The 27711-nt window shown below is 38.0% G+C and overlaps 1 protein-coding gene across 1 annotated transcript in view; it reads right to left on the reverse strand.

The window, feature by feature from the left end:
* The window catches only part of MED12L (mediator complex subunit 12-like), a 470668-nt gene that overhangs the window by 18292 nt on the left and 424665 nt on the right, over nucleotides 1-27711 (reverse strand). The window contains exons 37-40 of the mRNA XM_006867983.1: nucleotides 27226-27437; nucleotides 9561-9650; nucleotides 7053-7285; nucleotides 4728-4884 (exon numbers count right to left, since the gene is read on the reverse strand). Of these exons, the coding sequence (XP_006868045.1) occupies nucleotides 4728-4884; nucleotides 7053-7285; nucleotides 9561-9650; nucleotides 27226-27437 (692 nt within the window). The remainder of the gene's footprint in view (nucleotides 1-4727; nucleotides 4885-7052; nucleotides 7286-9560; nucleotides 9651-27225; nucleotides 27438-27711) is intronic.

Raw genomic sequence — 27711 nt, forward strand, 5'->3', positions numbered from 1 at the left:
ATTTTCCTCCAGCCAAGCACTTCTCTAGCCCAGGATAATATCCCAAAGATAACAGTTGAAGACTTTTTAAACTTTTTTTGCATTTTCCAATTTGGCTTGCATACTGTTCCTCAAATTATTTCACTTCTGTAACACAAGATAGGAGCTCTGGTAGCGTAGTGGTTACAAATTGGGCTGCGAGCCGCAAGGTCAGCAGTTCGAAACTACCAGCTGTTCCGTGGGAGAAAGGTGAGGCTTTCTGCTCCCATAAAGATTTACAGCCTCGGAAACCCTGTACAGGGTCACTATGAGTTGGAACTGACTCCACGGCACACAACAACAACAACAACACAAGATAATAATTAGCAATGACCCCGCAGCTTTTCTCACTAAGTGATATGGAATCCTTGCAGAGGTAGAGGCAGGGTTACTCCCAACATGATCAGTTCAAATTGGACACAGCTAATTGCAAAATCAAGTCCCCTCTCTACTTGGCTATTTTTTCTTTTTTTTTTTTTTTCCTATATGGAGGTAGCCAAAAAGAGATAAAAATAAATCTGATCCAGGGGTAAGTCACTTCTTAACTGTTTCTAGAAAAATGTGACAGTGATTTAAAAAAAAAAAAAAAAAAAGTTACTTTAAGATAGAAAAGAAAAAGTCAACAAATAACGCAATGCTTTTTCCTCAGCGATTTGGAAATTGTCAGTAGAAGAAAGTATAAAGGGCTGGTTCAAAAAATTCCTAGGGCATATGCTTAAAAATTGGGAAAGAATGATTAGGATTTAAAAACATCACTACAGATGTCAACAGTAACCCCAAATCTAAGAAGTAACACTCAGAGCAGTAACCCAAAGCCACAAAATGCCACTGAATCAGTTTTGACTCACAACGCCTCTAGGGGGCAGAGTAGAACTAACTTCTCTAACTGTTGTTATGTGCCTGTACAGGGTTTCTGAGGCTGTAAATCTTTACGGGAGCAGTAAGCCTCATCTTTCTCCCGCAGAACAGCTGGTAGTTTCGAACTGCTGACCTAACTAGAGACTATAAATCTTTATGGAAGCAGAAAGCCTCATCTTTCTCCCATGGAACAGCCAGTGGGTTTAAACTGCTAACCTTGTGGTTAGCAGTCCACTGCATAATCCACTGTACCATGAGGACGCCTTCTGGCAAAGTAGTATTTCTAATAAAGTAGCATTTTGCTTCAATTTTCTAATTGAATCCACATTATGAATTTAAAAAGTAGGTTCCATACTTCTATTTTGGTCGTGGTGATTATGTGCCGTGCATTCGGAACCGACTCATAGAGACCCTGTACAGGGTTTCTATTTTACGAATAGCAAAATAGGATTGTTGTTGTTAAGTGCCTTCAAGTTGGTTCCAACTCGTGGAAACCCCATATAGGGTTTTCTAGGAGCAGCTGGTGAGCTTGAACTGCCAACCTTCTGGTTTAAACCGACCTTGCAATCCAGTGCAGTAACTTGCAGTGTCACACCAGGACTCCAAAATAGGATTAAAGGTGGAGTCCTGGTGTGGCGCTGTGGGTTAATGTGCCAGATTGCAAAGCCGTTTGAACTGCAAGGTCGGCAGTTCAAGCTCACTAGCTTCTCCTCAGAAACCCTATACAGGGTCGCTATGGGTCGGAACCGACTCGACAGCACTTAGCAACAACAACAACAAATAACCATTTTGGAATGACCTCTATACTACGAATAAAATTGAATAAAATTGGCAATCTGTAGGCACACTTCTATCTGCTCCAACCAATGACCAGATTTTTATCAATTTGTGGTGCAACCTTTTTTTCTCTCACATTTTAACAGGTCAAAATTGTGATGCAACAAATAGCATCATACAAACAATGGTATCTTAAAACTGTACAAACCAGGTCTATAGAGGATTTGTGCTGGCTTTTATCTGTCACCTGGAAACACTACCAACCAGAACTTTTTTCAAACCCTCAAACTCACACAAGTGTGTGGTTCGTATTTCCACAGTTTTTCTTTCCTTTATTCATTGTCACTTAGTGTGGCACTATAAGATAAGCACTGGACTGCTGAACATAGATAGGCAGTTCAAACGCACAAGCCACTCCTCAGAAACCCTTTACTTGGTGGATATGAAGTCAGAATCGACTTGACAGCACTTAACAACAACATTCAGTGTTAAGGGTGAAACATACAACTGTCTCTTTCTGCATAGATGATTTGTTTCTCACTGAGCAAACACTGAGACGATATCCCTTTGGTGCCCCAGCTTTCTCTCACCTAACCAACTTTCTATTTTGAGTTTTTGTTTTGTTTTGTTTTTAATTTTCTTAGGAGTACATAAATTTAAGGAAATCCTGGTGTGACACCACATGATAATGCACTGGAACCACAAGGTGGGTTTGAATTGCAAGGTCGGCAGTTCAAACCCACCAACTGCTCCTTGGAAACTCTAGATTGATATAGGCTGATATCTTATATCTAGGGTTGATATAAATTGTAACCAACTGGATGGAACTTGACAACAACAACATAAAGTTAAGAATAAAATCTCAAAGTATACTGCTTATAAAATAAGAACTATTGAGCATAATGACATATACACACATCTTAAACAAGGTAAGCTGATGGAAGGATTTGCCTTATAACTTGGAGACTCAAAATTATGAAGTAAGAAAAAAGACTGGATTACTACTCAGAAAGAGACTGGAGGAATCTGAGACTACGGCCCTTGAGAACCCTTTAGGTCTGGAACAGAACTCACCTTCGGGGCTCAATTTTCAGCCAAGCAGTAGATAGGTTTATATGGGAGACAATAGCACTTATGAAGTTGGCTCACCATAGAAAGAGCAGTTACTCAAAATCAAAAGGGCAGCACTAACCTAAGGGCAGAGATGAGAAGGGATGGGAAGGAGGGTGGAAAGCAAATAGGAATCATAGGGAGGAAATGAGCTAACTTGTTCCATGGAGGGGATTGTAATCAAAGAGATAAAACAAAGCATATGGTCTGTTGAATGTAAAACTGATGATCTGCTCTGTAAACCTTCACTCAATTCACAATGAAAAGGTTTCTTGAAAAAAAGATAACAAAAATTTTTCATGAATTTTTTTGAAGGCTCCTTGCATATGAAATTTTATATTCAATTTCAAGGACCTAGTAAAAATGTGACTGTAAATTTCAGAGGTTTATACTACTGAAAACAAAGATCTCTCAGATTTTTTCTGAAAGGAGATAGGCAAGATACAAAATACACTTTCCACAGAGAAAGGACGAATATTGCCAGGTTGGAGTTAAATCTCACCAGTCTAGGTATTATTGTTGTTGTTAAGTGCCATGCATCCAGTGCCAAACACACAGGGCACCCTGGAATTCAGTAAATAACATCTGGGTGCCTTCTATTTCTTATGATTGCTACATGCGTAACTCAAAAAGTATTGTTTCTAGAGTTCCAGTTCATACATGCATGAATTTGTTCCAAACAAAATATGTTTAAACATGTCTCTGCAATCAGTGGATGGCTGAAGACAAGTTCTCTCAGTAATACAATGGTCTTAGTCCCACGCTGCTGTGGAGTCACTGAACTGCTCCCTAGGGTTTCCAAGACCATAAATCCTTATGTGAGCAAAAAAGCCTCATCTTTATACCACAGAGTGGCTGGTTGGCTTGAACTGCCGACCTTGCAGTTAAGAGCTCAACATGTAACTAGTTACAATACAATGGCTGCCTTCAAAAAAGCTGTTTTCTGGGATTTCAAAGGGGTTTGGGTAGTGGGTTACAAGTTGGGATGTAAACTGCAAAGTCAGCAGTTTGAATTTACCAGCCACTCCATGGGAGAAAGATGAGGATTTCTGCTCCTGTAAAAGATTCATAGCCTCAGAAACCCTATACGGGTCACCATGAATTGGATTAAACTTGATGGCACACACAGCTGCCACCAGCACCAACCACCACCAGCAGCACCACCAGACCACCAGTCTTGATAAATTTCCTCTGAGGTCTCAGGATGATCATGGGGCTTATTATAAAGACATCTGTAGAAAACAGAAAGCCGTATTCATGAGAAAAAGGTCAGGAAATTTGCACCAAGGAATTTTCTCAGTCATGGCCAGGCACCTGTTCATTCTCTGAGAATAACAAGGTTAGCCTATGAGAATTTCATTGGGAACCTTTCTTTATTCTATCCACCCTACAACCCTGACCTTGCCCTGCAGGTATCTTTTTATTTTTCAAACTTAAAGATCACTGAAAAGGAACATGATGTGAATCCCTTGATGATGCCCAAACTGCTGTTTGGATGAGGTGTAACTTAGAGAGTGCAGAATTCTTTGAGGTGGGGTTCAAGAGATGGAAACATTGCGTTCAGAAATGCATAGTCCTAGTTGAAGGCTACGTGCAAGATCAACAGTTTCACATTCTGAAATTTCTGTTTAACAAAGCAGTCCGTGATTTTGGAGCACTACTTTTTGACTTACCCTCACATTGTTTAGAAACCTTGGTGGAGTGGTGGTTGAAGTTAGCTTGGCTGCTAACTGAAAGGTCAGAGGTTTGAATCCACCAGCTACTCCATGAGAGAAAGCTGTGGCAGTCTGTTGCCATAAAGACCTATAGCCTGGGCAGCCCTGAGCCAGTTCTACTCTGTCCAAAAGGTCGCTGAGTCAGTATTGACTCGAGGACAGTAGGCTTTGGTTAGAATTTGCCTTTGTATTTGCACAATCTGAAGAGAGCACCCATCAGACATTGGCCTCATTTCCTCGGCCCCGTACCTGGAGGAGTCTCTGCTGTTGTCGAACTTGTGGCTGTCTGGGCCTCATTGGGTCCTGAGGCAGCTGCACCGAGGGAAGGTTTGTATGTGCAGAAGTCAGCACGGCTTCGATTCCCCCGCCCACCAGAGGGCTCTGTTGTAGGGTCTGATGATTCAGTCTGGCAAAACATAAAGCAGTTTGTTTTCATGCCCAAGAAGACCATCAAGTTTATGATTAGTGCAGTTAACATATAACAATCATTAACAAAGAAATAATGTATGTTCAATGATTACTTGTGCATTCAAATGCAAGAAAGGCCAGTGGTTAATGTAGAAGCTTGGAGCTAGATGTGACCACTTTGAAATGGAGAGAGAGAATGAATGTATTGGTAAACACAATTACCATTTAAATTCTAGTTGCAACCACGTATAAATTATTTTTCAAAATATATGTAACAATTTTACTAAGATGTAACATTCATTAAGCATATACTCTTAAACAGGCATTATACTAAAGGTCTGGAATATGTTATTCCATTTGTTCCCACAACAGTGCTTTGAGGTCAGCAGTTTTATCATCCCTAATTTAAAAATGGAGTCCTGATGTGGCGCTGTGGGTTAATGCGCCAGACTGCAAAGCCGTTTGAACTGCAAGTTCAGCAGTTCAAGCTCACCATCTGCTCCTCGGAAACCCTATACAGGGTCGCTATGGGTCGGAACCAACTCAATGGCATTTAACAACAACACCAATTTAAAAATGAAGAAACAGAGAACTAGAGAAGTAACTTATCTAAAGTTACTCATACAGAATATGGGACAGGTGGGATTTGACCCCAGTACTTTTAGATTCAGCAGATGAAGTACTTACGCAAAAAGCTATGCTGACATATATATATATATGAATAGAGAGTTCAGTATTTTTATAATGAATGTATGAAATTCATAATTCATGATAATCCATGTTTTCCAAATTACTTTATTTGCCCAAATGTGCTACCATCGACCTTTTAATTCCAGCAGTGATATCTCAAGAGTTGCAGACACTGATGGCATTACATGGGAGTTACGCTGCTGTGCACCATCAACAGAGCAGCTTGTCCAACTGAACTCTGCAATGACTGAAATGTTCAATATCTACACATTCCAGTAAGATAACCATTGATCATGAGGACTATAGGGCTCAGTATAAAATAAAACTGTAGGTTCACTGACCAAATATAAGTAAGAATTTCAAGACAGTAGGGCATAAAGCCAATTGTGTTCTTGGTGTGGTTATTATTGTTAACTACCATCTTGTCAGTTCTGACTCACAGCAACTCCTGTACAGGGTTTCCAAGGAGTGACTGGTGGGTTTTAATGGCTGACCTTGCCATAAGTATTTCAGTGCTATTAGGTGCCATCAAGTCAATTTAGACTCATAGTGACCCCATGTGGCAGAATTGTCTCCAAAGGGTTATCTAGACTGATTTTTATGGGAGCAGATTGCCCATGGAGCAGTTGGGAAGGTGTGAATTGTCAACCTTCCTGTTAGCGGCTGAGGGCTTAACCTTTGTGCCAGCAGGGTTCCTTAAGCAATCATGAGGACCTTCTAGGCACAGGGTCTTTGTATAACTTCACATGCCGCATGCCTATGAAACTGATCTAGTTGGTGGTATGTGACTACTGAATAGTTGAAACGTGGTTAGTGTGACTGAGGAATTAAAATTTCAGTTTAGTTTTAGTTAATTTGAACTTAATTTAAATAGCTTCATGGAACTGGTGGCCATTGTAATTGACAATGTGGTTAAGGGATCTGATTAAAGCAAGAACATAAAAGAGCAAAAAGCATCTATCATTATCCTGTTTTGTCAACCACTTCTGAGGTATTACAGATAGAAACTAAGGTACAACAAAATCACATGGGCACCATGAACAATTCATATTGTGATTTTATCAGCAATTGTAAACTTCCTGGTGCCAATCAACATGTTTTAGTAAGGGGCTGTTGACAATAATCAATGTCTTATTAGATATCCACCAAGAATTTGTGATCTTAGCAGTGTTAGCCAAGGAAATCTTTTATAGTAAAAGAAAGCAGAAAGAACACAGACATCAACAAAGTAATAATTTATAAATACAACCCTGCAAGTGTAAAGCAAAACAATTAAGGACTTAAAATGGAATAAAGAAGATAGATCATTGCTCATTAAGAGCCAAAACCTCGATGTTAACCCAAATGATATTACAGAATAGAAAGTATATGCAAATTAGAAAATTTTTAAAAAATAATCATAAAGCACTATGGTTTAGAAAAAAATATAAGAATGTGAGCATTTACTATAGTGACCATTATTTCTACACGTGTCACCTCTGAGAGCCAGTCAAGGGCTGTAGGTAGGGCGACGCCTGCTGCTGAACGTAGCCACTGGGCTGCTGCTGCATCTGTCGGAGTCTCTCCATGAGCGCAGGGTTGGAGTGTGCTGCGGCGGGGTAGGTTCTGGAGTTATAGCTGGGAGAGAGGACCACGCTGCCAGCCTGCTGCTGTGCAGTCTGCTGCAAAGGCATCTGCGTTCCATACATCGTATAACCCTGGGGTATAGTCTGCAGGCAGGAACAAGGGAAGAAGTCAATGTTTGGGTTCAATAGCCACGCTCACTTCTCGGAAATCCTATACAGGATTACTATGGGTAGGAACCGACTCGATGGCACATAACAACAGCAATACCACTGAGATACAGAGGACAGAAACAAACTTAGTAGAACCCACTGAAACTCACTGTTTCCAAATGATCTCATGACTCACTAATATGAAGAGGGCTATTCTAGAGTGTTCCTCAGAAACTCTATATAGGATCACTATGAGTTGGAATCAACTCAATGGCACTTAACAACAACAATTTATAGAGGACTTGTGTGGCTCAACAAACATGACAGCTTAAAAGCAACGAGGCTAGCCAGAAAGCTTTTTCAATGAAAGCAATGTGTAATAATCATTCACCTAGATAGTGCCGTAGAGTCAATTCCAACTCATATCGACCCTATGACCCACTGCCATTGAGTCGACTGATTTATAGCAACTCTGTACAGGGTTTCCAAGGCTATAAAACTTTATGGGAGCAGAAAGCTTCATCTTTCTCCCTCAGAGTGACTGGTGGGTTTGAATGGCCAAGCTTGTGGCTAGCAGCCTAGTAATTATCCTACAGCACCACCAGGATGCCTTAGCAACCCTATGTTGTTGTGATACAGCCTCTGACCCTGTACAGGGTTTCTGAGGCTGTAAATCTTTACGGGAGCAGAAAACCTCATCTTTCTCCCACAGAACAGCTGTAGTTTCGCACTGCTGACCTTGTGGTTTGCAGCCCAATTTATAACCACTATGCTACCAGAGCTCCCTATAGAGCAGAGTTAAAATGCTCCTTAGGGTTTCGAAGAACCATCAATCTTGTAGTTAGCAGCCCAAAGTTTAACCCACTATGCCAACAGAGAATGGTTCACCATAGAAATAATTTTAAGTAGGATTCTGTCACTGTTAAATTGGCTTTTAAAATCAGTTGCTTCCATTTAACAGAAGGAAGCACAGGTTTCTGTATAGAAATCAGAAAGCAAGCATCCTGCCTTTAATGAACAGATGACATCAATGTTCACTAGATGACAAGCATCGCACTTTACAGCATTAGTCAGAAAAACTACACATGTCCAATGTGAACTACAATAATGGAATGCATTCTCCAGAGATGTGACTGTTCTCTGAATCTGGTGATGATGTCTTTACTAATTAACCAGCTACAAAAACTATGACACCTTAACTAAGGCATAAGGCTGTTCAATACTCTCTAGTTCTGAACCACAGTATGTTTCAGCATCTCTCAGTAAGCTGAACACTTTACATTCAGTATTAATATACAAATGCCTACTTCCCTAAATCTTGACACTTAATGTAAATGAAAAACCTAAGACTTTGCTGATCACTGTCTGTCATATGTATAACAGATGATAACTCAAGAAGAATAATGTTCTTCAAATCTCAGAAACATCCCATTTTAAGGCAGGCTAATGACTCTGACTTGGAAGATCAGATTATAGCAATGTATCATGTATTTCCAGCACACAGATAGATGAACATGGGCTGAAGGGCTCAATGTTTAGATAGGTCATTTTAGCTGTGCACAAAATTTGTATTGCTAGCTCCAAGTGCAGTTAGCAGTCTTGTCAACAACCTTGGCATTCTGAGAGGGAGAGGGTAAGTAAATAAGGGGGACAAATGTAACAAAATTACTTTCAAAATTGTTACAGATTTATGGTACATTAAGGCAAGTCCATCATTTGTTAAGAATCTACTATGTATTTTGCATAGTGCTTAGTTTCTTACATCAGTTGTCTTAAGTCATTACAACCTTCAATTATATTTTACAGAGAAGAAAAGTAAAGCTCAGAGACTGAGTAATTTGAACAATGTCATACAGGTAAGTAAGTTGCCATGAATTGTGCCAAGATCTAAATCAAGTTTTATTACCTTGTTATTCTACTATCATTCCTCTTTATAACTATCTTTGAATACGACAATTTCAGTTATGAATATACACTTTATTATTATTAATGTAAGTACTCTGGGATTGTGAAATATTTCAATATCCACCAACACTTTTAATATAGAATTTAAGTTTTTTAATTCAGTCGCTTCCTAAAATGACTTATGCTATCTAAAATAATCTTCTTCAGCAACCCTTGGTAAGCTATTCTGAACTATCAAGTCTATAAACAAAAGAAATAACCAAGTTCTGGACCATATAAAGGAGTTTATATCCTATTGTTTGATTTCCCTCGATAGAGAAAGAACATAGGAATCCTGGCAGCATCTATGAAGCAACACAGGTACCTGTGCTTGTTGCAGCCCTGGATACTGAGGGAGCTGAGGGGAGGGCCGTGCTTGTGCAGCAAACAGTGCAGCCTGCTCCCCAGGCTGGCCCTGGAAAACAAAGCAACACAAACTCTTGATCATAACAGCAAGGACTTGGCTGGAGCTCCTCGACAACAATCCCAACAACCCACAAGGTCAAGTCTCTTACAGGAACACAGTACTGGCAGGTTTTCCAACTAATTTTCTCTATCTGTATAGACTGTCGAAGAAGGCTGTATGTGCCCTCAATGATAGCACAGACATAAATACAAGCCAAAGTAGTCAATGAATTGCCAAAATGGCTTCCTAGTAGATGCAGAGTTTCAAATAACCCTCTGCAGTGAAAAGCGTAAAACTCTAAGTGTGAACTCTAATGCCACAGGGCTCTACCCTTTGGAAAGTAAACATGTACTATCATAGACAAATTTTATGTCTTTTTAATGATATTTTTCAAGGTGACCAAGGGATGAATTTAGTACCTTCTATGACTATGCCTGGTGTGGCACTGTGGGCTAATGTGTCAGACTGCAAAGTCGTTTGAACTATAAAGTTGGTGGTTCAAGCTCACCAGCTGCTCCTTGGAAACCCTATACAGGGTCGCTATGGGTTAAAATTGATTCGACGGCACTTAGCAACAACAATGACTATGCCTAAGGAGTCTTGGTAGTACAGTGGTTCAGCATTCAGATGCTAACAGAAGAGTAGGAAGTTCAAAACCACTAGCTGCTCTGTGGAAGAAAGGCTTGGCAGCCTGCTACTATAAACAGTAACCCACACTCACTGTCGTTGAGTTGAATCTGACTTACAGAGATCCTATACGACAGACCAAAATTGCCTCGTAAGGTTTCTAAGATGGTAAATCTTTATGGAAGCAGACTGTCACATCTTTCTAGAGTGGCTGGTGGGTCTGAATTGCTGACCTATCAGTGAGCAGTCAAGCACTTAATTAGTATACTACCAGGTTTGACAGGTCTACTCTCTCCTCTAGGGTCCTGATGAGTCAGAACTGACTTAGCAGCAATGGGTTTGGGTTTTGATATGACTCTTGCTCATCAATTAGAAAATGCTGCTGCTGCAAAATGCTGTTGAATCAGTTCTGGCTCACAGAGACCCAGCATAGGGTTACCGACATGACCTTGCAGCTAGTAGTCCTACAGAAAACAGTCAATAAAATTTTATAAGTTAATAGCAAATATAATAATCAACTACAATATTAAAAAGAAACAATTAAAATCTGCTAATTAGGACATGTTTCGGCCTTGAGAAAATAGATATATTCACTAAAAGCAGCTGCATGTGTGTTTTGTTTTGATGGCAGAAAGAATTCCATGGAAGCTTGCAGTAATAATCATTGTGAGAGTCTCAGCTTCCAGGCACCCCGAGGTTTTTCACGATTTACTAACCAGAAAGAATGGGACTTATTGTGGAATTATTTTACTGTTATTTTACAATAGGCATACTCATTTTTAAAAGTACTAAGTTACAAGTATATCAAAAGATTTTAAATGTGTTTAAAAAGTAGTATTTCTAGCAGGGAGATAAGGATAAAACCAACTGAAAAGGGAGAGCATCACCAATTAATTATTAGCATCGATTATATGTGAGACACTCGGCATTTTGTTTTTACTCTCGTAAGAACTCTCTCAAGGAGGGAACATTGTTCCATTTTCTGTAGAAGAGAAAAGCCAGGCTCAAAGAACTTAAGACACTTACTGAGCTCACCTGGCTAGGTCTACCCGAGCCATGATCTGGACTGTGTCTGCTCGTTGTGAGAGTAAGGATGACAATACTTATTTGGTGATTATTCTTTAGAAAGAAAGAGCCCTCTTAAAATTGCCCAACAAGAAACTGAGAAGTTAAGTTCTATTAAGATTTGCTAATAAAATATTCACAAACATTGAAATCAAATACACAAATCAGATGGCGAGGTCCTTTCTTGATTCTTACATGAAATTACTTGGGGACATTTATGACACTTAAAGAGTCTCCTAAGGTGACTGATTCAACAACACTTAACAACAACAACAAAGGTTACTATCGGGAGTCCTGGTGTGGTGCTGTGGGATAAGCACTGGTCAGCAGTTCAAATCCATCACTTGTTCCTTGGAAACCCTACACAAGGTTGCTATGAGTCCGAACCAACTTGATGGTACTTTACAACCATAACAACTTCGAGGGGTGGGGAACATTTTTTCTACCAAAATTTAAACATCATTTGTGAGCCATACAGAATTATAAACATAAAAATTCACCTGCTATATTTGGTCAAATATTTAATTAATACTCACCCCTAATGTGATGGCTAGAACTGCCATTGCTTTGGCAGTGCCAAACAAATGATTTTATAATCTTTATACAACCATCCGGCAGGACTGTCCCCACCCCGATCTACTCGATACATAGACTGACCATGCATTTCTTGGCATACCTTACTATAAGACCTGTACATTAACAGTTTAAACAAGAAACTAACTTTCCAGAATAGGGTATAGTGAAGATACCCTCAGTCATTAGCTGATTACTGTGTTAAGCCCAACTGCATCTCCAACTCTTCATTTGGTAACTTATGAACCGTATGAAATAAACTATGACTGTGGGAAGAAAAACTAGACATCTGATAAGATAAACATCTGAGCTACTGGGAAACACTTGTCTATGGTCAAATACCAACTGAGATAACGAAGATTTAAGAAAGATGAATTTAAAACTGTTCGTCAACAGAGAAATCACAACATTACAAATCAAAGAAAAAACAATGTAACTTTAAAAGAAGCATGGGAAAATAAAAATTTTCCAAATACAGTTTTGCTCATCTCAAATTCATTTATTTATTTTTTTGACATTTAAAGGTATACATTAAGTTCCCTCCTACCCAATTTTTCCCAACTCAATACTTAACAGCAGTAAGTAATAATTTAGAAATGTAATAACCTCCCTGAGGAAATTATAAACTCCCCAAGTTGGTTTGTGCTGCCTGTGTTCTCTATTCATAGACTGCCCAGAATGAAACATATCCTCATCTCTTCTGCCAGACTGGAATGGCCTCCTTTCATTCCCCCCACACCTCCACACCAGAATTATGCCAGGAACAAATTATTTCAATTTGTATAAATAGCTCAATTTGCTGAGGAAAGAATAAGTGACTAAGTAAAGTGTTTCAATAACTTGAAAAAGTTTACAACTGCTAAAAGAGAACCATAATGTAGAGATTAAGCGCAGAATTCAAAGAATGAGAAGGATTAACATTTTTTAATGTTGATAGAGTGGCTTGCTTCATCAAGAAGGGATTATACAATATATCATCCAAGTTGGGATGCTCTTGAAAGAGAAAACACAATTAATAATGCAGCCAGAACAACAGGTGCAAACTGGGATCATGTCGAGCAAATGTGATATTATAGCCCCCTTGTTATGGATAATCCACTTATCTATTGTTTTCTGAAACCTAAGTTTTATATTATTTGTTTTTAATCAGTTCCGAGCAACAAAGTGAGAAGGGACCAGCCCCTGGAAGGGACTTGGTAAAGGGTCAGTAATAAAAAGGAAGATCCTCAACGAGATGGACTGATACAGTGGCTGCAACAATGGGTTCAAACATGGCAATGATTGTGTGGATGGTTCAGGACCAGACAGTGTTTAGTTCTGTGTACACAGGCTTGTAATGAGTTGGAACCAACTCAGCAGCACCTAGTGGCAACAGTACAGTATCTGAAAATATAGAAAGTGTTCAATAAATATCCACTGAGAAAACTAAGATCTAATATAGTTTATCTTTTAAACAAGAGATTCAGAGGTAAATTGGGATTTGTCTTTTCACATGTTCAGCATACTATTTCTTTATCAAGGGCTTTCCAATTGCCCCATACTCTTTAATACCATCTTTTTGTTTTGCAACTTAATTTTTAGTTTGCGATCTGTCTTTCTAATGATTTCTGCCTTCTGCCTACAATACAACCTGGAAAGTAGCATTATATCCTCTTCTGGGTTTATCCTGGAGCTGCTAACCGAAATGTTGATGGTTCAAACCACCAGCTGCTCTGTGGAAGAACGTAGTGGCAGTTGGCTTCCATAAAGATTACAACCTTGAAATCTTATGGAGCAGCTCTACTCCATCCTCCAGGGTTGCTATGGCTGATACTGATTCAACAGCAGTGGGTCTGCTTAATGGCTCTTGAGTTATTTTGCTTAACTGAAATAGTCAAAGGCAACATGAACTTCATATTTTTACTCATGGAAAGGATAGTCCAGGAGGATGGTTTTTAACAAAAATATTTGTTGAGTCATATCATATGACTTTAAAAACTTCCCCAGGAAGAAAAAATAAGACACCTTTGTGTCCTTGCTTGAACTTTTGTGACTCAGGTACCTAATCAGTATATTATAAGAACAAACCCTGGTTAACTGGGAAATTCTGTTAACTACATCAGCTTATCCCTACAGTGGGGTCCGAGCTAAATTCTTACATATATTTACTTCTGTTCATTTTTGTGAACCTTGTTTTTGGTTTGCTTCCATATATATCTATATAAACCCAACATTTGCTAAAGTTTCCACCTTCTAAAGAAGCTGTGCTGTTTAACATGTGCTCACCTTCCTAGCCTCAATAAGAATACTGCTTACCCTTATTGGTTTATTTTCCACTGGACAGGTCATGGAGATGTTGACTCTAATGTCTTTTGCATAATTTGAAATAATGCATCTGGTAAATTGACAAATTTTCATCCTCACAGATAATTTTCAATCTTCTGGGTCCTGTTCGCTCCTCCATTAGCAATCAATCCCTTCCCTCACTCGAGAAAATGTGAATTCTCTTTCTAAAAGAGACTATTATGCCTTTACAATAAGCAGATAGTAATAAAAATCAGTATTTCAAATCTGTAGTTTTCTGTACATCAAATTTACTAGTAATGAATTTATGACTGTGTCTGAAAATACAGATTTACAAAAAGTAATAAAAGTCACAGAAAGAAAACTGGTAGGCAATGCTTCATGAGTTACTATCAGAAAGGGCTTTATGTATGGCTTCCCACTTGGAAACTACTGAGTGATGGATGGTGCCCAAGGCTGCAGAGTGTAAGCCAGAAGTTATGGTCATCACACCTGAATGTGGTCCATTCCGATTGCAGATAATAGACACAGAAAAGCTCTGCAATTTAAGAGGTCCTTTTAACTAGCTATACTTGAAACTCTTAGAAAGCTTTCACTGCAAATACAATTTAGCTGGGAATCAATGAGCAGCAATACTAACTGCTGGAATACACTGACTTATACAATAACAAACCATATAAATGTAGTCTATTAACATGCCCATACATGATGACTATACTGACTGAATGCATGTATTCATTAAATCCCTAAAAGTTTTGGAAAACATTAAATAAAAGTAAATACATGCATTTCCAGTCTTCTAAAAGAAACAGGAACAAGAGAACCTTTTTTTTTGACTATAGATACTTGACAGACTAAGTATTTTGCTTATAATGATTTTTAAAAGTAAAATCATTGACTAAGGCAAACTATTTTATATCTGAATTACATCATCTCAACAATAAATACCCTATAGCAAACATAATCTGTCTCCAAACATTTTTTTTTAATTTGACAAAGTTTAAGCTTTAAAATAAATAAAAACCTCACCTGCTCACTGTATACCCTAAAACACCAAGAAAATTGATATAAAAATTGAGTGTTGTCAAAAGTTTTACACTTTCCTTCATTGAAATACTTGTTGAAAGAATTGCCCATATAACAGGTATTTAGTAGCCAATCTAAATACTTCCAAAGGTTGAATATACAATTATGAATATTTTTAACAATGTATAGAAAAATGTTACCCATTAAATTGGCAATGAAACAAGTTGACTTACATTCACATCTGAGATGTGTGCTCTTTTTTTATTCTAATGCTTCTTGGGTTTGTGTTGTGGGTTGGCTACCTGATACAGAAATCTATAAGTAATTTAATGCAAAACATGCATTTTTAGCTAGCCCAGGCAAAACAAAAGAGGTGAAGTCTTACGACATGCATGCACAAGACCTATGCTCCCCCCCACCCTCCCACCCCCCCAAAAAAATCTTTTCCATACCAGAAAGAAAATAGGGATGATGTGTTCCATTGAGAATTTGGGAATAGCCAGTGAGTGGGATGTGATGAGGGTGTTTCATAACCACAGCTTTCATTATTTGCATTTAGCCTATGAATTAGCATGCCATGCGTTCTTCTACTACTGATGTAAATTACCACAGGGAGAAGCAAGAGCTCAGGAATAGTCGGATTCAGAGTTAGTACATATATGAAGGTGCATGAATTGGTCTATGCTCCCGAGCCCAGGTCATGAGTGTCCATTGGCTTCTACACCATACACACATGTGATGAAAACCATGACATGATCAGAGAGAAAAACAATCAGAAAGAAATCCCATTAAATAGAATATGGTCAATGCATTCATGATTCTATGTTACAATCTCAAACAGAAACCAAGTCACTAACAGTGAAATGAAGAATATAATTATTACCAGCTATAGAAGAATAACCCGCTTCTCATTTTGATGCTCAAAGGGTAATGCTATACAAGTTTACTTTAAAAAACAAAAAAAGGAAAAGAAAAGAAAGAAAAAGGATGACAGCAGGGGTGTTACCATTATGTTGTCAAAGTCTTCCAGAAGGGAGACAGCAGAGTTACAGAAGTCCTACAGAAAGGGGACAGCAAGAAAACGGCAGACAATACAGATAAGATATTTAGCCTGATGGTGTGGGTAGCCAAAATATACATATTTCATTTTAAAATAAAGTTTCATGGAGTCAAGACTCGAAAACCCAGGCCCTACACAGAGGCTTTATTGATTCATATCCAGATAGCCTTACTAGAGTGTAAGACACTGATAATATGGTAATATTCATGTATAAAATACCACAAACAGAGGTTAAATGACAGCAAAAAAGAGATATGGGAGGTAATCACAGATCTCTCTTTGTAGCTTAGGGAGCTCTGGGTCCCAGCGTGAACAGCAGAGGACTAGAGCCTTATCTAGTTTAGAGTCAGTGGGAGCTTACAACATTAAGCAGACAAGACATTAAGCAAACAAGTCAACACATCATATATTGTTGAAGGATATAATTAAGTAGTTTCATTCCCAATTAAAGCATGTGAAAACAGAGCATCAGGCTAACCACATTCAATCAAACACAATATACAACAAATACCTATAGCGCCATCACTGTTTACATAAAGAACAGGGAACCTGTTCTTTTTCGTTTTCCCTTATTTTATCATCTTTTTATCAAAAGACTTAATCTTACACATCATTTATGATGTTGAAATTTTCCTGATTTCTGAGTTATGGAGATTGAGATAAGGCAAAAGATTCTCAACCTTAGCAGAGAAAGTATTTTACTATATTAAGGATTAGAAACTTCAGCAGGAATTATCCAAGCAAATATCATCTATTCTTATCATTTTAGGTATAGTGACATAATTCATTGCATGTATTTATTGGTCTTTAAATCAATAATCATTCTTACATTGATGGTCCATTTTCTTACCCCTCCACCACAATCTTTTTGCCCTCTCTCATTGAAATTAAAGCTATACACACTATCTTCTAATTCATTATGCTTCCTAATCATAATTTCAGTGAATTACTTCAGCACCTTTCTAATCACTGAAATAAACATGAAACTACTAGAAATTAACAATAAGTAATGCAAATACTCTCCTGAACATGTTTTCTATCCAAGAAGTATTTTATGACATATTTACTAGTTTTGTGGTTTTCTTCTTCTAAGTTCATCTTTGTTATTGAGGATATAAAAAGTAACACTCCAAGAATATGCACATAATTTACAATGAGTAAAGGCTTTTAAAAATAATAGTAAAATCTCAAGATTCATTTCAATAAGACAATTTTTCTGCCTTTAGCAAATAAGAATAGAATTATTTTGACATATACTCAAATTATATGATCAGAAAACTTACAGTAAGGAAATCTTGAATAGCTAGTAAAGTTACAAAAAGATGCCTAGACTAACAGGTAATCAGGGAAATGCAAATTAAAACATTATTGTATAATATCATTTCAGTTACTTTGGTTGAAAAAATAAGGACTGACAATATTAAAAGTTATTAAGGATGCAGGGAGAAGAAATGCTCATTTATTACCAATGGGAAGTATCACTACTTTGGAAACTAAATCAGCATTTTTGCTTTAGGTACATACCCTAGAAACTCTCCTACAGGTAGAGAAAACATGTACTAGAAGGTTTACTGTAACTTTGTTAACAGTAAGGAAAAATCAGAAACAATTTAAATGACCATCAACAGAATAATGGATAGATTTGTTGATGTTTTAAGTGCTGTCAAGTCGATTCTGACCCATAGCAGCTGGTGAGCTTGAACCACCAACCTTACAGTTCAAATGACTTTGCAGTCTGACGCATTAGCCCACAGCACCAATGGAATAATATCCAATAGGAAAAATGAATGAATAAAACTACCAAACTACATATATTACAATAAAGGCCACAATCCAAAATTAGCAACAATAACACCAAAATAAGCAGGTTGCAGAAGTATACATAAAGTATGCAGCCATTTATATATGTTAATGTTAAATGCCATTTAATCAGTTACTACTCAGTGACCCTGTATAGGGTTTCTGAGGAGCAGCTGGTGAATTTGAACCACCGACCTTATGTTTCAAACTGACATTGTGGTCCAGTGCTTCTTCTACAATGCCACACCAGGACCATTTATGTAAGACAGTATACAACATTTATATCAATGGATGCAAAAACATAAACATAAAATTGTAAGCACGTTTATAAAAATTAATAAATTCATGATAATGGTTACATCTTAAACAGGAAGGGAGGGAAATGAAAGAATACACAAAGAGTCTCATCCACATCTATAATGCTTCATTTTTCATATCCCTGGCTCATTTTCAGCCAAATAACAGGTAAGTCCATAAGGGTAACAAAAATACTAGTGAGGTTCATACAGTTAGAGTAAAAATATAATAATAATAGAAGTATTCAGGCATTTAGATAGCTAATGTGTAAGTCATTTCACATGCACTATGTGTGAAACCTAGGAGCCTTAGTAATGCAGTGGTTAAGCATAGGACTGCTTATCGAAAGGTCGGCAGTTCAAATCTACCAGCTGCTCCTTTGAAAAAAGATGAGGACTTTCTGCTCCCATAAAGATTTACTGCCTCAGAAACCCTGTATAGGCTGGCTATGAATCAGAACTGACTCCAGAGCACTTAACACCATCATCATGTGTGGGACCTGGCGGCACAGTGGTTAAGGGCTCAGTTGCTAACCAAAAGGTTGGCCGTTCGAACCAAACTCACGAGAGAAAGATGTGGCAGTTTGCTTCTGTCAAGATTACAGCCTTACAGGATAGACATGGGTTAACTTGAGTGAAGCAACAAACATTAAGAGGGAGAGTGACAAAAATAATAATAATAGCAGCAAGGGCAGAAACAGGAAAGAATGCAAAGGTTAAAGGCAGCAGAGGTAAATCTATTATATACGTGATTCTGCGGTATCAGTGATCTACACGTAGATGCATGGATAGACAAGCAGGTTGAATGAGTGCAGGAGGGAGGATGGAAAAGGCTGCAACAGCACACTGACAGGAACTTCCAGATGTTCATGCCAGATTCAGATGAGGATGGGGAATGAAAGGAATCATTGCTGATGTCAGCTAGATCTTGGCTGAAAGCCGAGAATACCAGCAAGATGTATACCTGTGCTTTCTTGACTTCGCAAAGGCTGTGAACTGTGTAAGCATGACAAACTATGGACAACACTGTGGAGTATGAGTATTCTGGAATACTTAAGTATGCTCCTGAGGAACCCGTACACAGACCAAGTGGCAGTCGTTCAAACAGAACAAGGGGACACTGAATGGTTTAAAATCAGGAAAGGTGTGTGCCAGGACTGTATTCTTTCACCATACTTATTCAATCTGTATGATTGAATAATCCCAGAATCTGGATTATATGAGAGAAAAAAAAAAAAAAAAAAGTCCCATCAGAATTGGAGGAAGGCTCATTAACAACCTGTGATATGCTGATCAAAGACTAGAGTCTTCAATATGGGTTGCACCTCAACATAAAGAAAACAAAAATCCTCATCAATGGACCAATAAATAGCATGAAGAAAACTGGAAAAATACTGAAGTTGTCGAAGACTTTATTTTGCTTGGATCCACCATCAATCCTCATGAAAGTGGCAGTCAAGATAGCAAACAATGCATTGCATAGGCAAATCTGCTGCACAAGACCTCTTTAAGGTTTCCAAGAGCAAAGGCATCAGTTTGAGAACTAAAGTGCATCTGATTCAAGCCATGATATTTTCAACAGGCTCATATACATGTGAGTGTTGGACAATAAATTAGGATGACATTAAAAGAACTGATGCATTTGAGTGATGGTGCTGGAGAAGATTATTAAAGGTACCATGGGCTGGCAGAACAACAAAAAGATCTGTATTGGAAGAAGTACAAACAGAACGTTCCTTAGAAGCCAAGACAGCCAAACTTCGTCTTGAGAGTCGGGACATGTTACCAGGATGGAACACTCCCTGGAGAAGGAAATCACACTTGGTAAAGTGGAGGTACAGCGAAAGAGAGGCAGACCTCCAATGAGATGGCAGCAATAATGGGCTCAAGCGCAGCAGCAATTGTGAAAATGATGCAGGACCGGGCAGTGTCTATTTGACAGAAGGTACTTGCACACGGGTGTTTACTTTTACTACAAATACATCCAAGAATGTGGTGAAGCATACAGGAGGCAAAGTTATGAAAACTTACTAGCCATAACCAAACACCTTGAGGGAATGAGTTGATGGGACTGAAGTTTTAGAATCATAAATTCAGGAGACATCAATGCCAACTGGCGTAACAGTTCACAAAGGCAGTATTCTACATCCTACTCAGTGAACAGTTAGTGGGGTCTTAAAAGCCCTTGAGCAGCCACCAAATGTGCAACTGTTGGTCTCTCTCTCTGTCTGGATGAAAGATGAGTGGTAAAAATCAAAGACCCATGGAAACAGTTCAATGGGCTAATGAACCATGATCCTCAAGACCAGAAGAACTAGATGGTGCCTGAGTACCCTATCAACTGCTCTATTAGGGATCATATTAGAAGGTCCAGGAGAGAATGGGAGAAAAATGAGGAACAAATTCAAAATCATAAAAAAGTTCAGGCTTACTGATTGGGTAGAGACTAGAAGAACCACCCTCAGGTCCGGACATAAACTCATCTCCATACCTCAATTTCCAGCCAAACAATAGACAGGAGTATAAGGGCCATAATAATACTAGGAAGCTACTCACAACTTAGACTAATCAACCATTTAAGATAGAAAGGGCAGCAATAAAGTTCAGAAGGTTGAGAAAGAAGGAGGAATACAATCAGGAAACAAAGGGATAAAATGGAATAAGTGATGTTACATTGTGGTGATTGCAATCAGTGAGGTTTTAAAAATGTGCATGAATTGTTGAATGTAAAACTGATGATTGCTCTGTAAACCAATTCACAATACAAAGTTTAAAATATATACCCAATTGGGGAAAAAAAAAAAAAATGACCTAACACAAATATATGGCAGAACATGATTATTTAATAAAGGTCGGGGATTAAGTATATTAATGTGTGTCCCATTATCTTCTATTCTTGTTTGTGTGTTTGCAATATACCACTAAAGAGTGAGTGGGAAGGACAATGAAAAGGAGGGAAACAGACATTCCAAAGTAATAACCACACTCCTACGGTAGAAGACCAATCATCAAACAAAAGCTGGTTGCTCAACTTAAATGAGCCTCATCAACCCCAAAAGACACGTTTCACGAAGTCACAGATGCACTTTTGCTATCAACTCTGGGAAGCTCTATTTCAGCCGTCATTCCTCATTAAGCTATTTTTTTTTTCATTTGGAACACAATGATGAGACCAGTCACATGGTTAATAACCTAAACTCCTTACATGTTACTATTAGCCAGAGTCACGCACATCATTTCTGTGCTTTGTCAGAAATCTTCCCTTTTATTGTCATGCCTCATTAACTGTGGCCTATAAACAGATCTTTTCCTGAATAAGTCTATCTCAATCAACTTAGGGAGTCCTGGTTTGGTGCTGTGTGTTGTTAATACAATGGACTACAAGGTCAGTTTGAACCACAAGGTTGGTGGTTCAAGTTCACCATATGCTCCTTGGAAGCCCTATACAGGGTCTCTGTGAGTCAAAACAGACTCAATAACACTTAACAACAACAATCAACTTAAGGTTAATGTTGTTGTTGTTAAGTGTCGCTGAGTCAGTTTTGACTTATAGCAACCCTATATAAAGATTTCCAAGGAGGGGCTGGCTGGTGAGTTTGAACCACCAACATTTTGATTTGTAGTCCAGGGATTATTCTATAGTGCCACAAAGGATTCCAAAGACTGTTGTTGTTGTTAAGTGCCACTGAGTCTGTTCTGACTCAAAGTGACTCTATACAGGGTTTCTGAGGCTACAAATCTTTGCAGGAACTGAAAACCTCATCTTTCTCCCATGGAGTGGCTGGTGGGCTTGAACTGATGATCCTGTGATTGCAGTTCAGTGCTTATCCTACAAAGCCACCATGCTCCCCACAACTTAAAGCAAATATATATTATCTATGTATTTCTTTGGACTACAATAAAACTGGCTGGTGCTGATTAGTACAACGAATGACAAGCTAGTTGAGTACAATGAAAAGGAGAAAAAGCAGGCAAGTAAAAACTGTAGTGTAAATTTATGCATAAAATAAAGCACTTTTCCTGGGCCAAAAATTTGGAAGTCCTGCCCAAAGTCCCTTCATTAGTTGACTATATGGTGGGGTGGGGACAGAAGCATCCTCTGTCAGATGAACAATATTGAGTATGTTGTTGTTGTTAAGTACTGTGGAGATGGTTCCGACTCATAGTGACCCTGCACAGGGTTTCCGAGGCTATAAATCTTTACGGGAGCAGAATGCTTCACCTTTCTCCCGTGGAACAGCTGGTAGTTTCGAACTGCTGACCCTGAGGTTGGCAGCCTGACTCGTAACCACTACGCTACCAGAGCTCCTTAATATTGAGTATACAAGAGAGTTAACTGAAAAGCAAGTCAAGCAGCATGTCATATTATTATAATCAACATTTTGCATTTTATGATTTTCATAATACAAAAATATACAGAAAATAAAATACAATGATATTTCTTAACACTGAAATTGAAATGCATCCCTCTGAAGTATGTATTGGAGTCCTGGTGTGGCACTGTAAGATAAGCACTGACCTGTTAACTGCAAGACTGGTGGTTCAAACCCACCAGCTGCTCCTCAGAAACCCTATACAGGGTCACTATGAGTTGGATCTGGCTCGATGGCACTTAACAACGACAACAAAGTGCGCATCAAGGAACTCTGGTAGTGTAGTGGGTTACAAGTTGGGCTGCTAGCTGCAAGGCTGACAGTTCGAATCTACCAGCCACTCCCTGGAAGAAAAGATGAGGCTTTCTGCTCCTGTAAAGCTTTACAGTCTCAGAAATCCTATAGAGGGTCACTATGAGTCAGAATTAATTCAGTGGCATATAACCACCACCACCGTAGTGTGCATCACAAGGTTTAGACAGTAAAAGACATATTGTTCTATAGACCAAAATGGCTTAAGAAAACTAAATTTTTTTTACTCCGTTTTATTAGTTTGCTCTATATGATATGGCTGCTGAGCAAATGATAATTAAAATAATCTTACATGTAATTAATGCAACTAAATAAAGCATTTGATATGATTTTATTCATTTTTTATCCTTTAACATATTTAGGAAAGTAAAAATCATTTTTATGGAACAGAGATTTTCTTTGAAATAAAAACCCATAAAAATAATAGAACAGCAGCAATAACTATAAGTGTTGTTGTTGTTGTTGTGTGCCATGGCATCTGTTCCGATTCATAGTGTCCCTGCACAGGGTTTCCAAGGCTGTAAATCTTATGGGAGCAGAAAACCTCATCTTTCTCCCCCAGAACAGCTGGTAGTTTCAAATTGCTGACCTTGAGGTTAGCAGCCCAATTCGTAACCACGACACTACCAGAGCTCCTTAATTATATGTATAGCAGTCAATAGTTATTGAGCACTTACTATGAACCTGCCTCTGTTCTAAGATTCTTAGTTGTATTAAATCATTAATTTCACAACAACCCTACAGAGTAAGTATCACTTGATATGGCATTGTGGGCTAATGCACAAGACGGCAAGGTCCGTTTGAGCCACAAGGTCAATGGTTCAAAGTCACCAGAAATCTTATACAAGGTCACTGAGTCAGAACTGACTTGACGGCACTTAACAACAACAACAACAACCTTCCCTTTACAGATGAGGAGCTAATGGAAAAAGTGGCAAGGTTACCACTGACTACATTGGATCTAAATGAAGAACTTGTGGGTGAGGAATAGAGATCAACCACCCTTTACTTTACTGGAAGACTCTAACTCAGAAGAATAAAACACATTTTCTTGCCAAAACATCTTTGTACATATCCATATGCACAAAAGCTGTAAGATAATAAGTTCAATTGCAACAATCATTACATCAAATAAGTTGATTAAAAATTGTTAACATTAACTAATGCTATTTAGCATCTGTTTTCTAGGTACTGAAACAGTGCTTTAACACATTCCAGAGGAAAGATAGGATGGTCCATAATAAAGTCCCATGGTCAACTGAGACTGATATTTGGTCTCTACAGAAGAACAAGAGGGTTATTTTATAATAACATTCTACAGTGCATTCTGTATCATCTAAGGCTAGATTATTTCTAACTATCTATCTATCTAACATTTTCTATAGGAAGTAAAAAACTGAAAAAAAAATTACAAGCTTTTAAGTAGTTAGAATCACATCATGTGCAGGCATTGCTAAAATTAGAATCAACATTTTTATATAATTTCTGATCACAAAGGATATAGATCAGTACTTATTAGGAAACAACTAATTGTACCCAGTATCATATATTAAAATAATTTAGCAATATCACTTACAGTCCATATAACTTATTTTATTATCATTTTTTCAGATTTATCATGAGAATCTTTTTGTTGCCCCAATACCAAATTTCGCTAGATCCCAGGTATACTGATAGCTCACATATGATTTATTAGGAGAGAGGAAAGGAGTACACATTTCTGCAGCACCAGCTAATTGCAGACACTGGACCAGATGCTTGACATACAAATCTCATTAACTCTATGTAGGGCAACTGTATTCAATGGCTGAATAATGTATGTACTTAGCTTCCCTACAAGGACATTATCTTTCTTAATCACCTAATATTTGACAGAAGATGAGAAACAAGAAAACATGTCTGCTTTTGAAAGCACTTCAGAAGACTCCAAGTTTTAAGTTTTCCAAAGAACATAATGGAGGAGGGGAAGTAAACAATGTGCATTCATTATGAAATTGGGCTTCACTATTTGAGGGAGGTATTTCTGAACTTAAAAAATAAACAAAAGGTTCAACATCAGTTAATTCCCATTAGTCCAAACAGCAAACAGGTGCTATAACTGAATAGAGTCAGCTGTTTGGAGTGGTTTCAAGGTATGTGACTAATGTACATTTTAAGTTATAATCCTTCAAAGTTATTTATAATATGCTTCAAATATGCAAGGATATCTTTGATTATAAGTAGATCATTCTATTAAGTTCCTCTTTTTAAAAGTTTGCTTTAGAGAAAATTGGCACGGATTGTATCAGAATGAGAACAGTTTGTGGATAGGCATGTTTACCTGTAAATGCCCAGTAGGCCTTTCCCCAATTCTGCTTAACTACTTACAGTAACTAAAAACTGAATTTAGCAAAACTTGCTTAAAAGGGGCTATTAGTAATGTATCTTGAGATAAAAACAGTAGACATGAAGAAAAAAAAAAGTTAACTTCGTGAAAGGCAAATATTCACTTAGGCTTAATTACTTTAAAATGTAGCTGATGCATTTTCAAGGGAAAGTTTCTCAACTCTTTGACACTTTAAAAAATGTATCTTAATAAGGATTTGATGCAATGGCATAACGCTTCATTTTTGGTCACTCCAATAAAATCTATAATCCCAAAAATGTATTAAATGATTTCAACCATACTATTTAGAAAATCAATGATCTTTTAAAATAATGTTAATCAAATTCTCATCATTTATGTGTATGTTGCAGCTCAAGCCCATCTTTTCTGACAACCAAGGTGTAACAACAATCAATGTAGGTCACAGAGAGACATCCAAATGTCTGATGACGGTCATTTGCATTCTCATTCAGGTCACTCGTTCCCTTTCTCCTGTCCTTCTTATAACTCAGTTTAAAAAGACCCACACTTTTGGATAATGCATGAGTAATCGCCCAACCCCGCCACCCCTCCCGCAAAAAAAACCTCTGTGTTAAATGCAGAGGCATAGTAAGTTATACAATGGAAGTTCACCTAGAAAGTAATCCAAAATACAAAGAATATTTTTAAAGGTCTCTGTCATTTGAAAAGATTTTTGTAGCTTTTCTTAGACAGGACATACTTCAATTGATTGGCTACATCCATTTGCCGATCATAAAAGTATTACCTCATATGTTAGACTTGAGGTTTAAGTACACTGATAGTGCTTAGAACTGTTTTAACATATAGTAAGTGCTCTATTAGTGTTAGCTACTATCGTTACTGGAGTCCTGGTGTGGCGTTGTGGGTTAATGCGCTGAACTGCAAGGTTGCTTTGAACCGTAAGGTCAGCGGTTCAAGTTTACCAGCCACTCCTCGGAAACCCTATAACCGGGTCACTATGAGTCAGTATAGACTCAACAGCACTTAACAATAATAACAACTATGATTAGTATTATCAAAATAATATATTCCTATTTCAGAATAATTGAAAAATATGAAAATGTATAAATAAACTAGAATAAGCAGGAACAAATCTCACCTCCCTTTTTATTATTTTAATGTGCTTGTACAGATTCATGAGTTTCATGAGTCTATATTAGTTTTTGTGAGACTTCCACAGCTGTTTTGTTAAACATAATCACTGACATCTAAAAAGTTAAAGATAATTAGGTTATAGAGGATAAAACTAGAAACAACATAAGCTAAGAATTAAATTGAATTTATTGATACACTGTTTGCTATTTGTAATTTGTTCATTATCTGCTACAGGCCTTATTAAGTATACACTAAAAATAAAATCTGTGCAGGACACCGTCAGAGAAAAACTAAGAAACACCAGGGGCAGCTTCAGTGACTCCTCAAAGCAATAAATTTAAAAACAATAAAATGAAAGTAGGGCGAAAGGGATTATGTGCTCAGAGATGGTTACCTTGAGGATGAAAAGCTTACTTTTAATGGATTAAAGTCATTATCTCTTCTGTTTGCATTAAGGCATGCTTTAATAAACATAAATCTAAGAGTTCTTATTTGACAATAATAAATTGCATTAATTAGTTTGCATGAGGGGTATACCTGCACTCCCATGTGCACATATGGGTATGCACACCAGGAATATGCCACATTGCCCAAACTTATTCCCCCACCCCACCCCTACAGTTCGTACCCCAACCTAGAGGCGGCAACAATAAAACACAGAGTGCTCCACTGTTGGATGTGGACAAACCTGTTGGAAAGGTGGAGTCTGGGCTTGCCTGAGAAGCCGCTGTTGTTGCTGTTGCTGCAGAAGCTTCATCTGTATCAGTTGCTGCTGTGACGTGATTGCGTGGAGGGAGGGTGGCTGCATTATGGCACCTGAGCGCCGCTGTAGCATGTTCGACAGCGCTTGTTTGGTATTTGTGGGGACAAAAGAACCTGCAGGGTCCAGTCTGGAGCCACCTACAATAGCAACCAAGAAGAAGGGTTTTCTAAATAATGATAATGCAGCTTGTCTTCCTTTATTTTATCAAAATGCAGAAACCTCACCTTCTAAGTCTGTTGTTTTTTTTTTAAACAAAACGAAACAAAACACCTAAAAACAACGCATTTGTTCACCCCAGCACCACTATAGACCTATTAAAAGCTGCAGAATTGCAAAGGGTGGGGAGGTTGGTACAGGGGGGACTGACAGTATCTCTGATTATCTCATGGGGTTACCTCTCACATTCAGTTG

Source organism: Chrysochloris asiatica, unplaced genomic scaffold, assembly GCF_000296735.1.
Source record: "Chrysochloris asiatica unplaced genomic scaffold, ChrAsi1.0 scaffold00113, whole genome shotgun sequence".
In the NCBI taxonomy this organism is placed as follows: Eukaryota; Metazoa; Chordata; class Mammalia; order Afrosoricida; family Chrysochloridae; genus Chrysochloris; species Chrysochloris asiatica.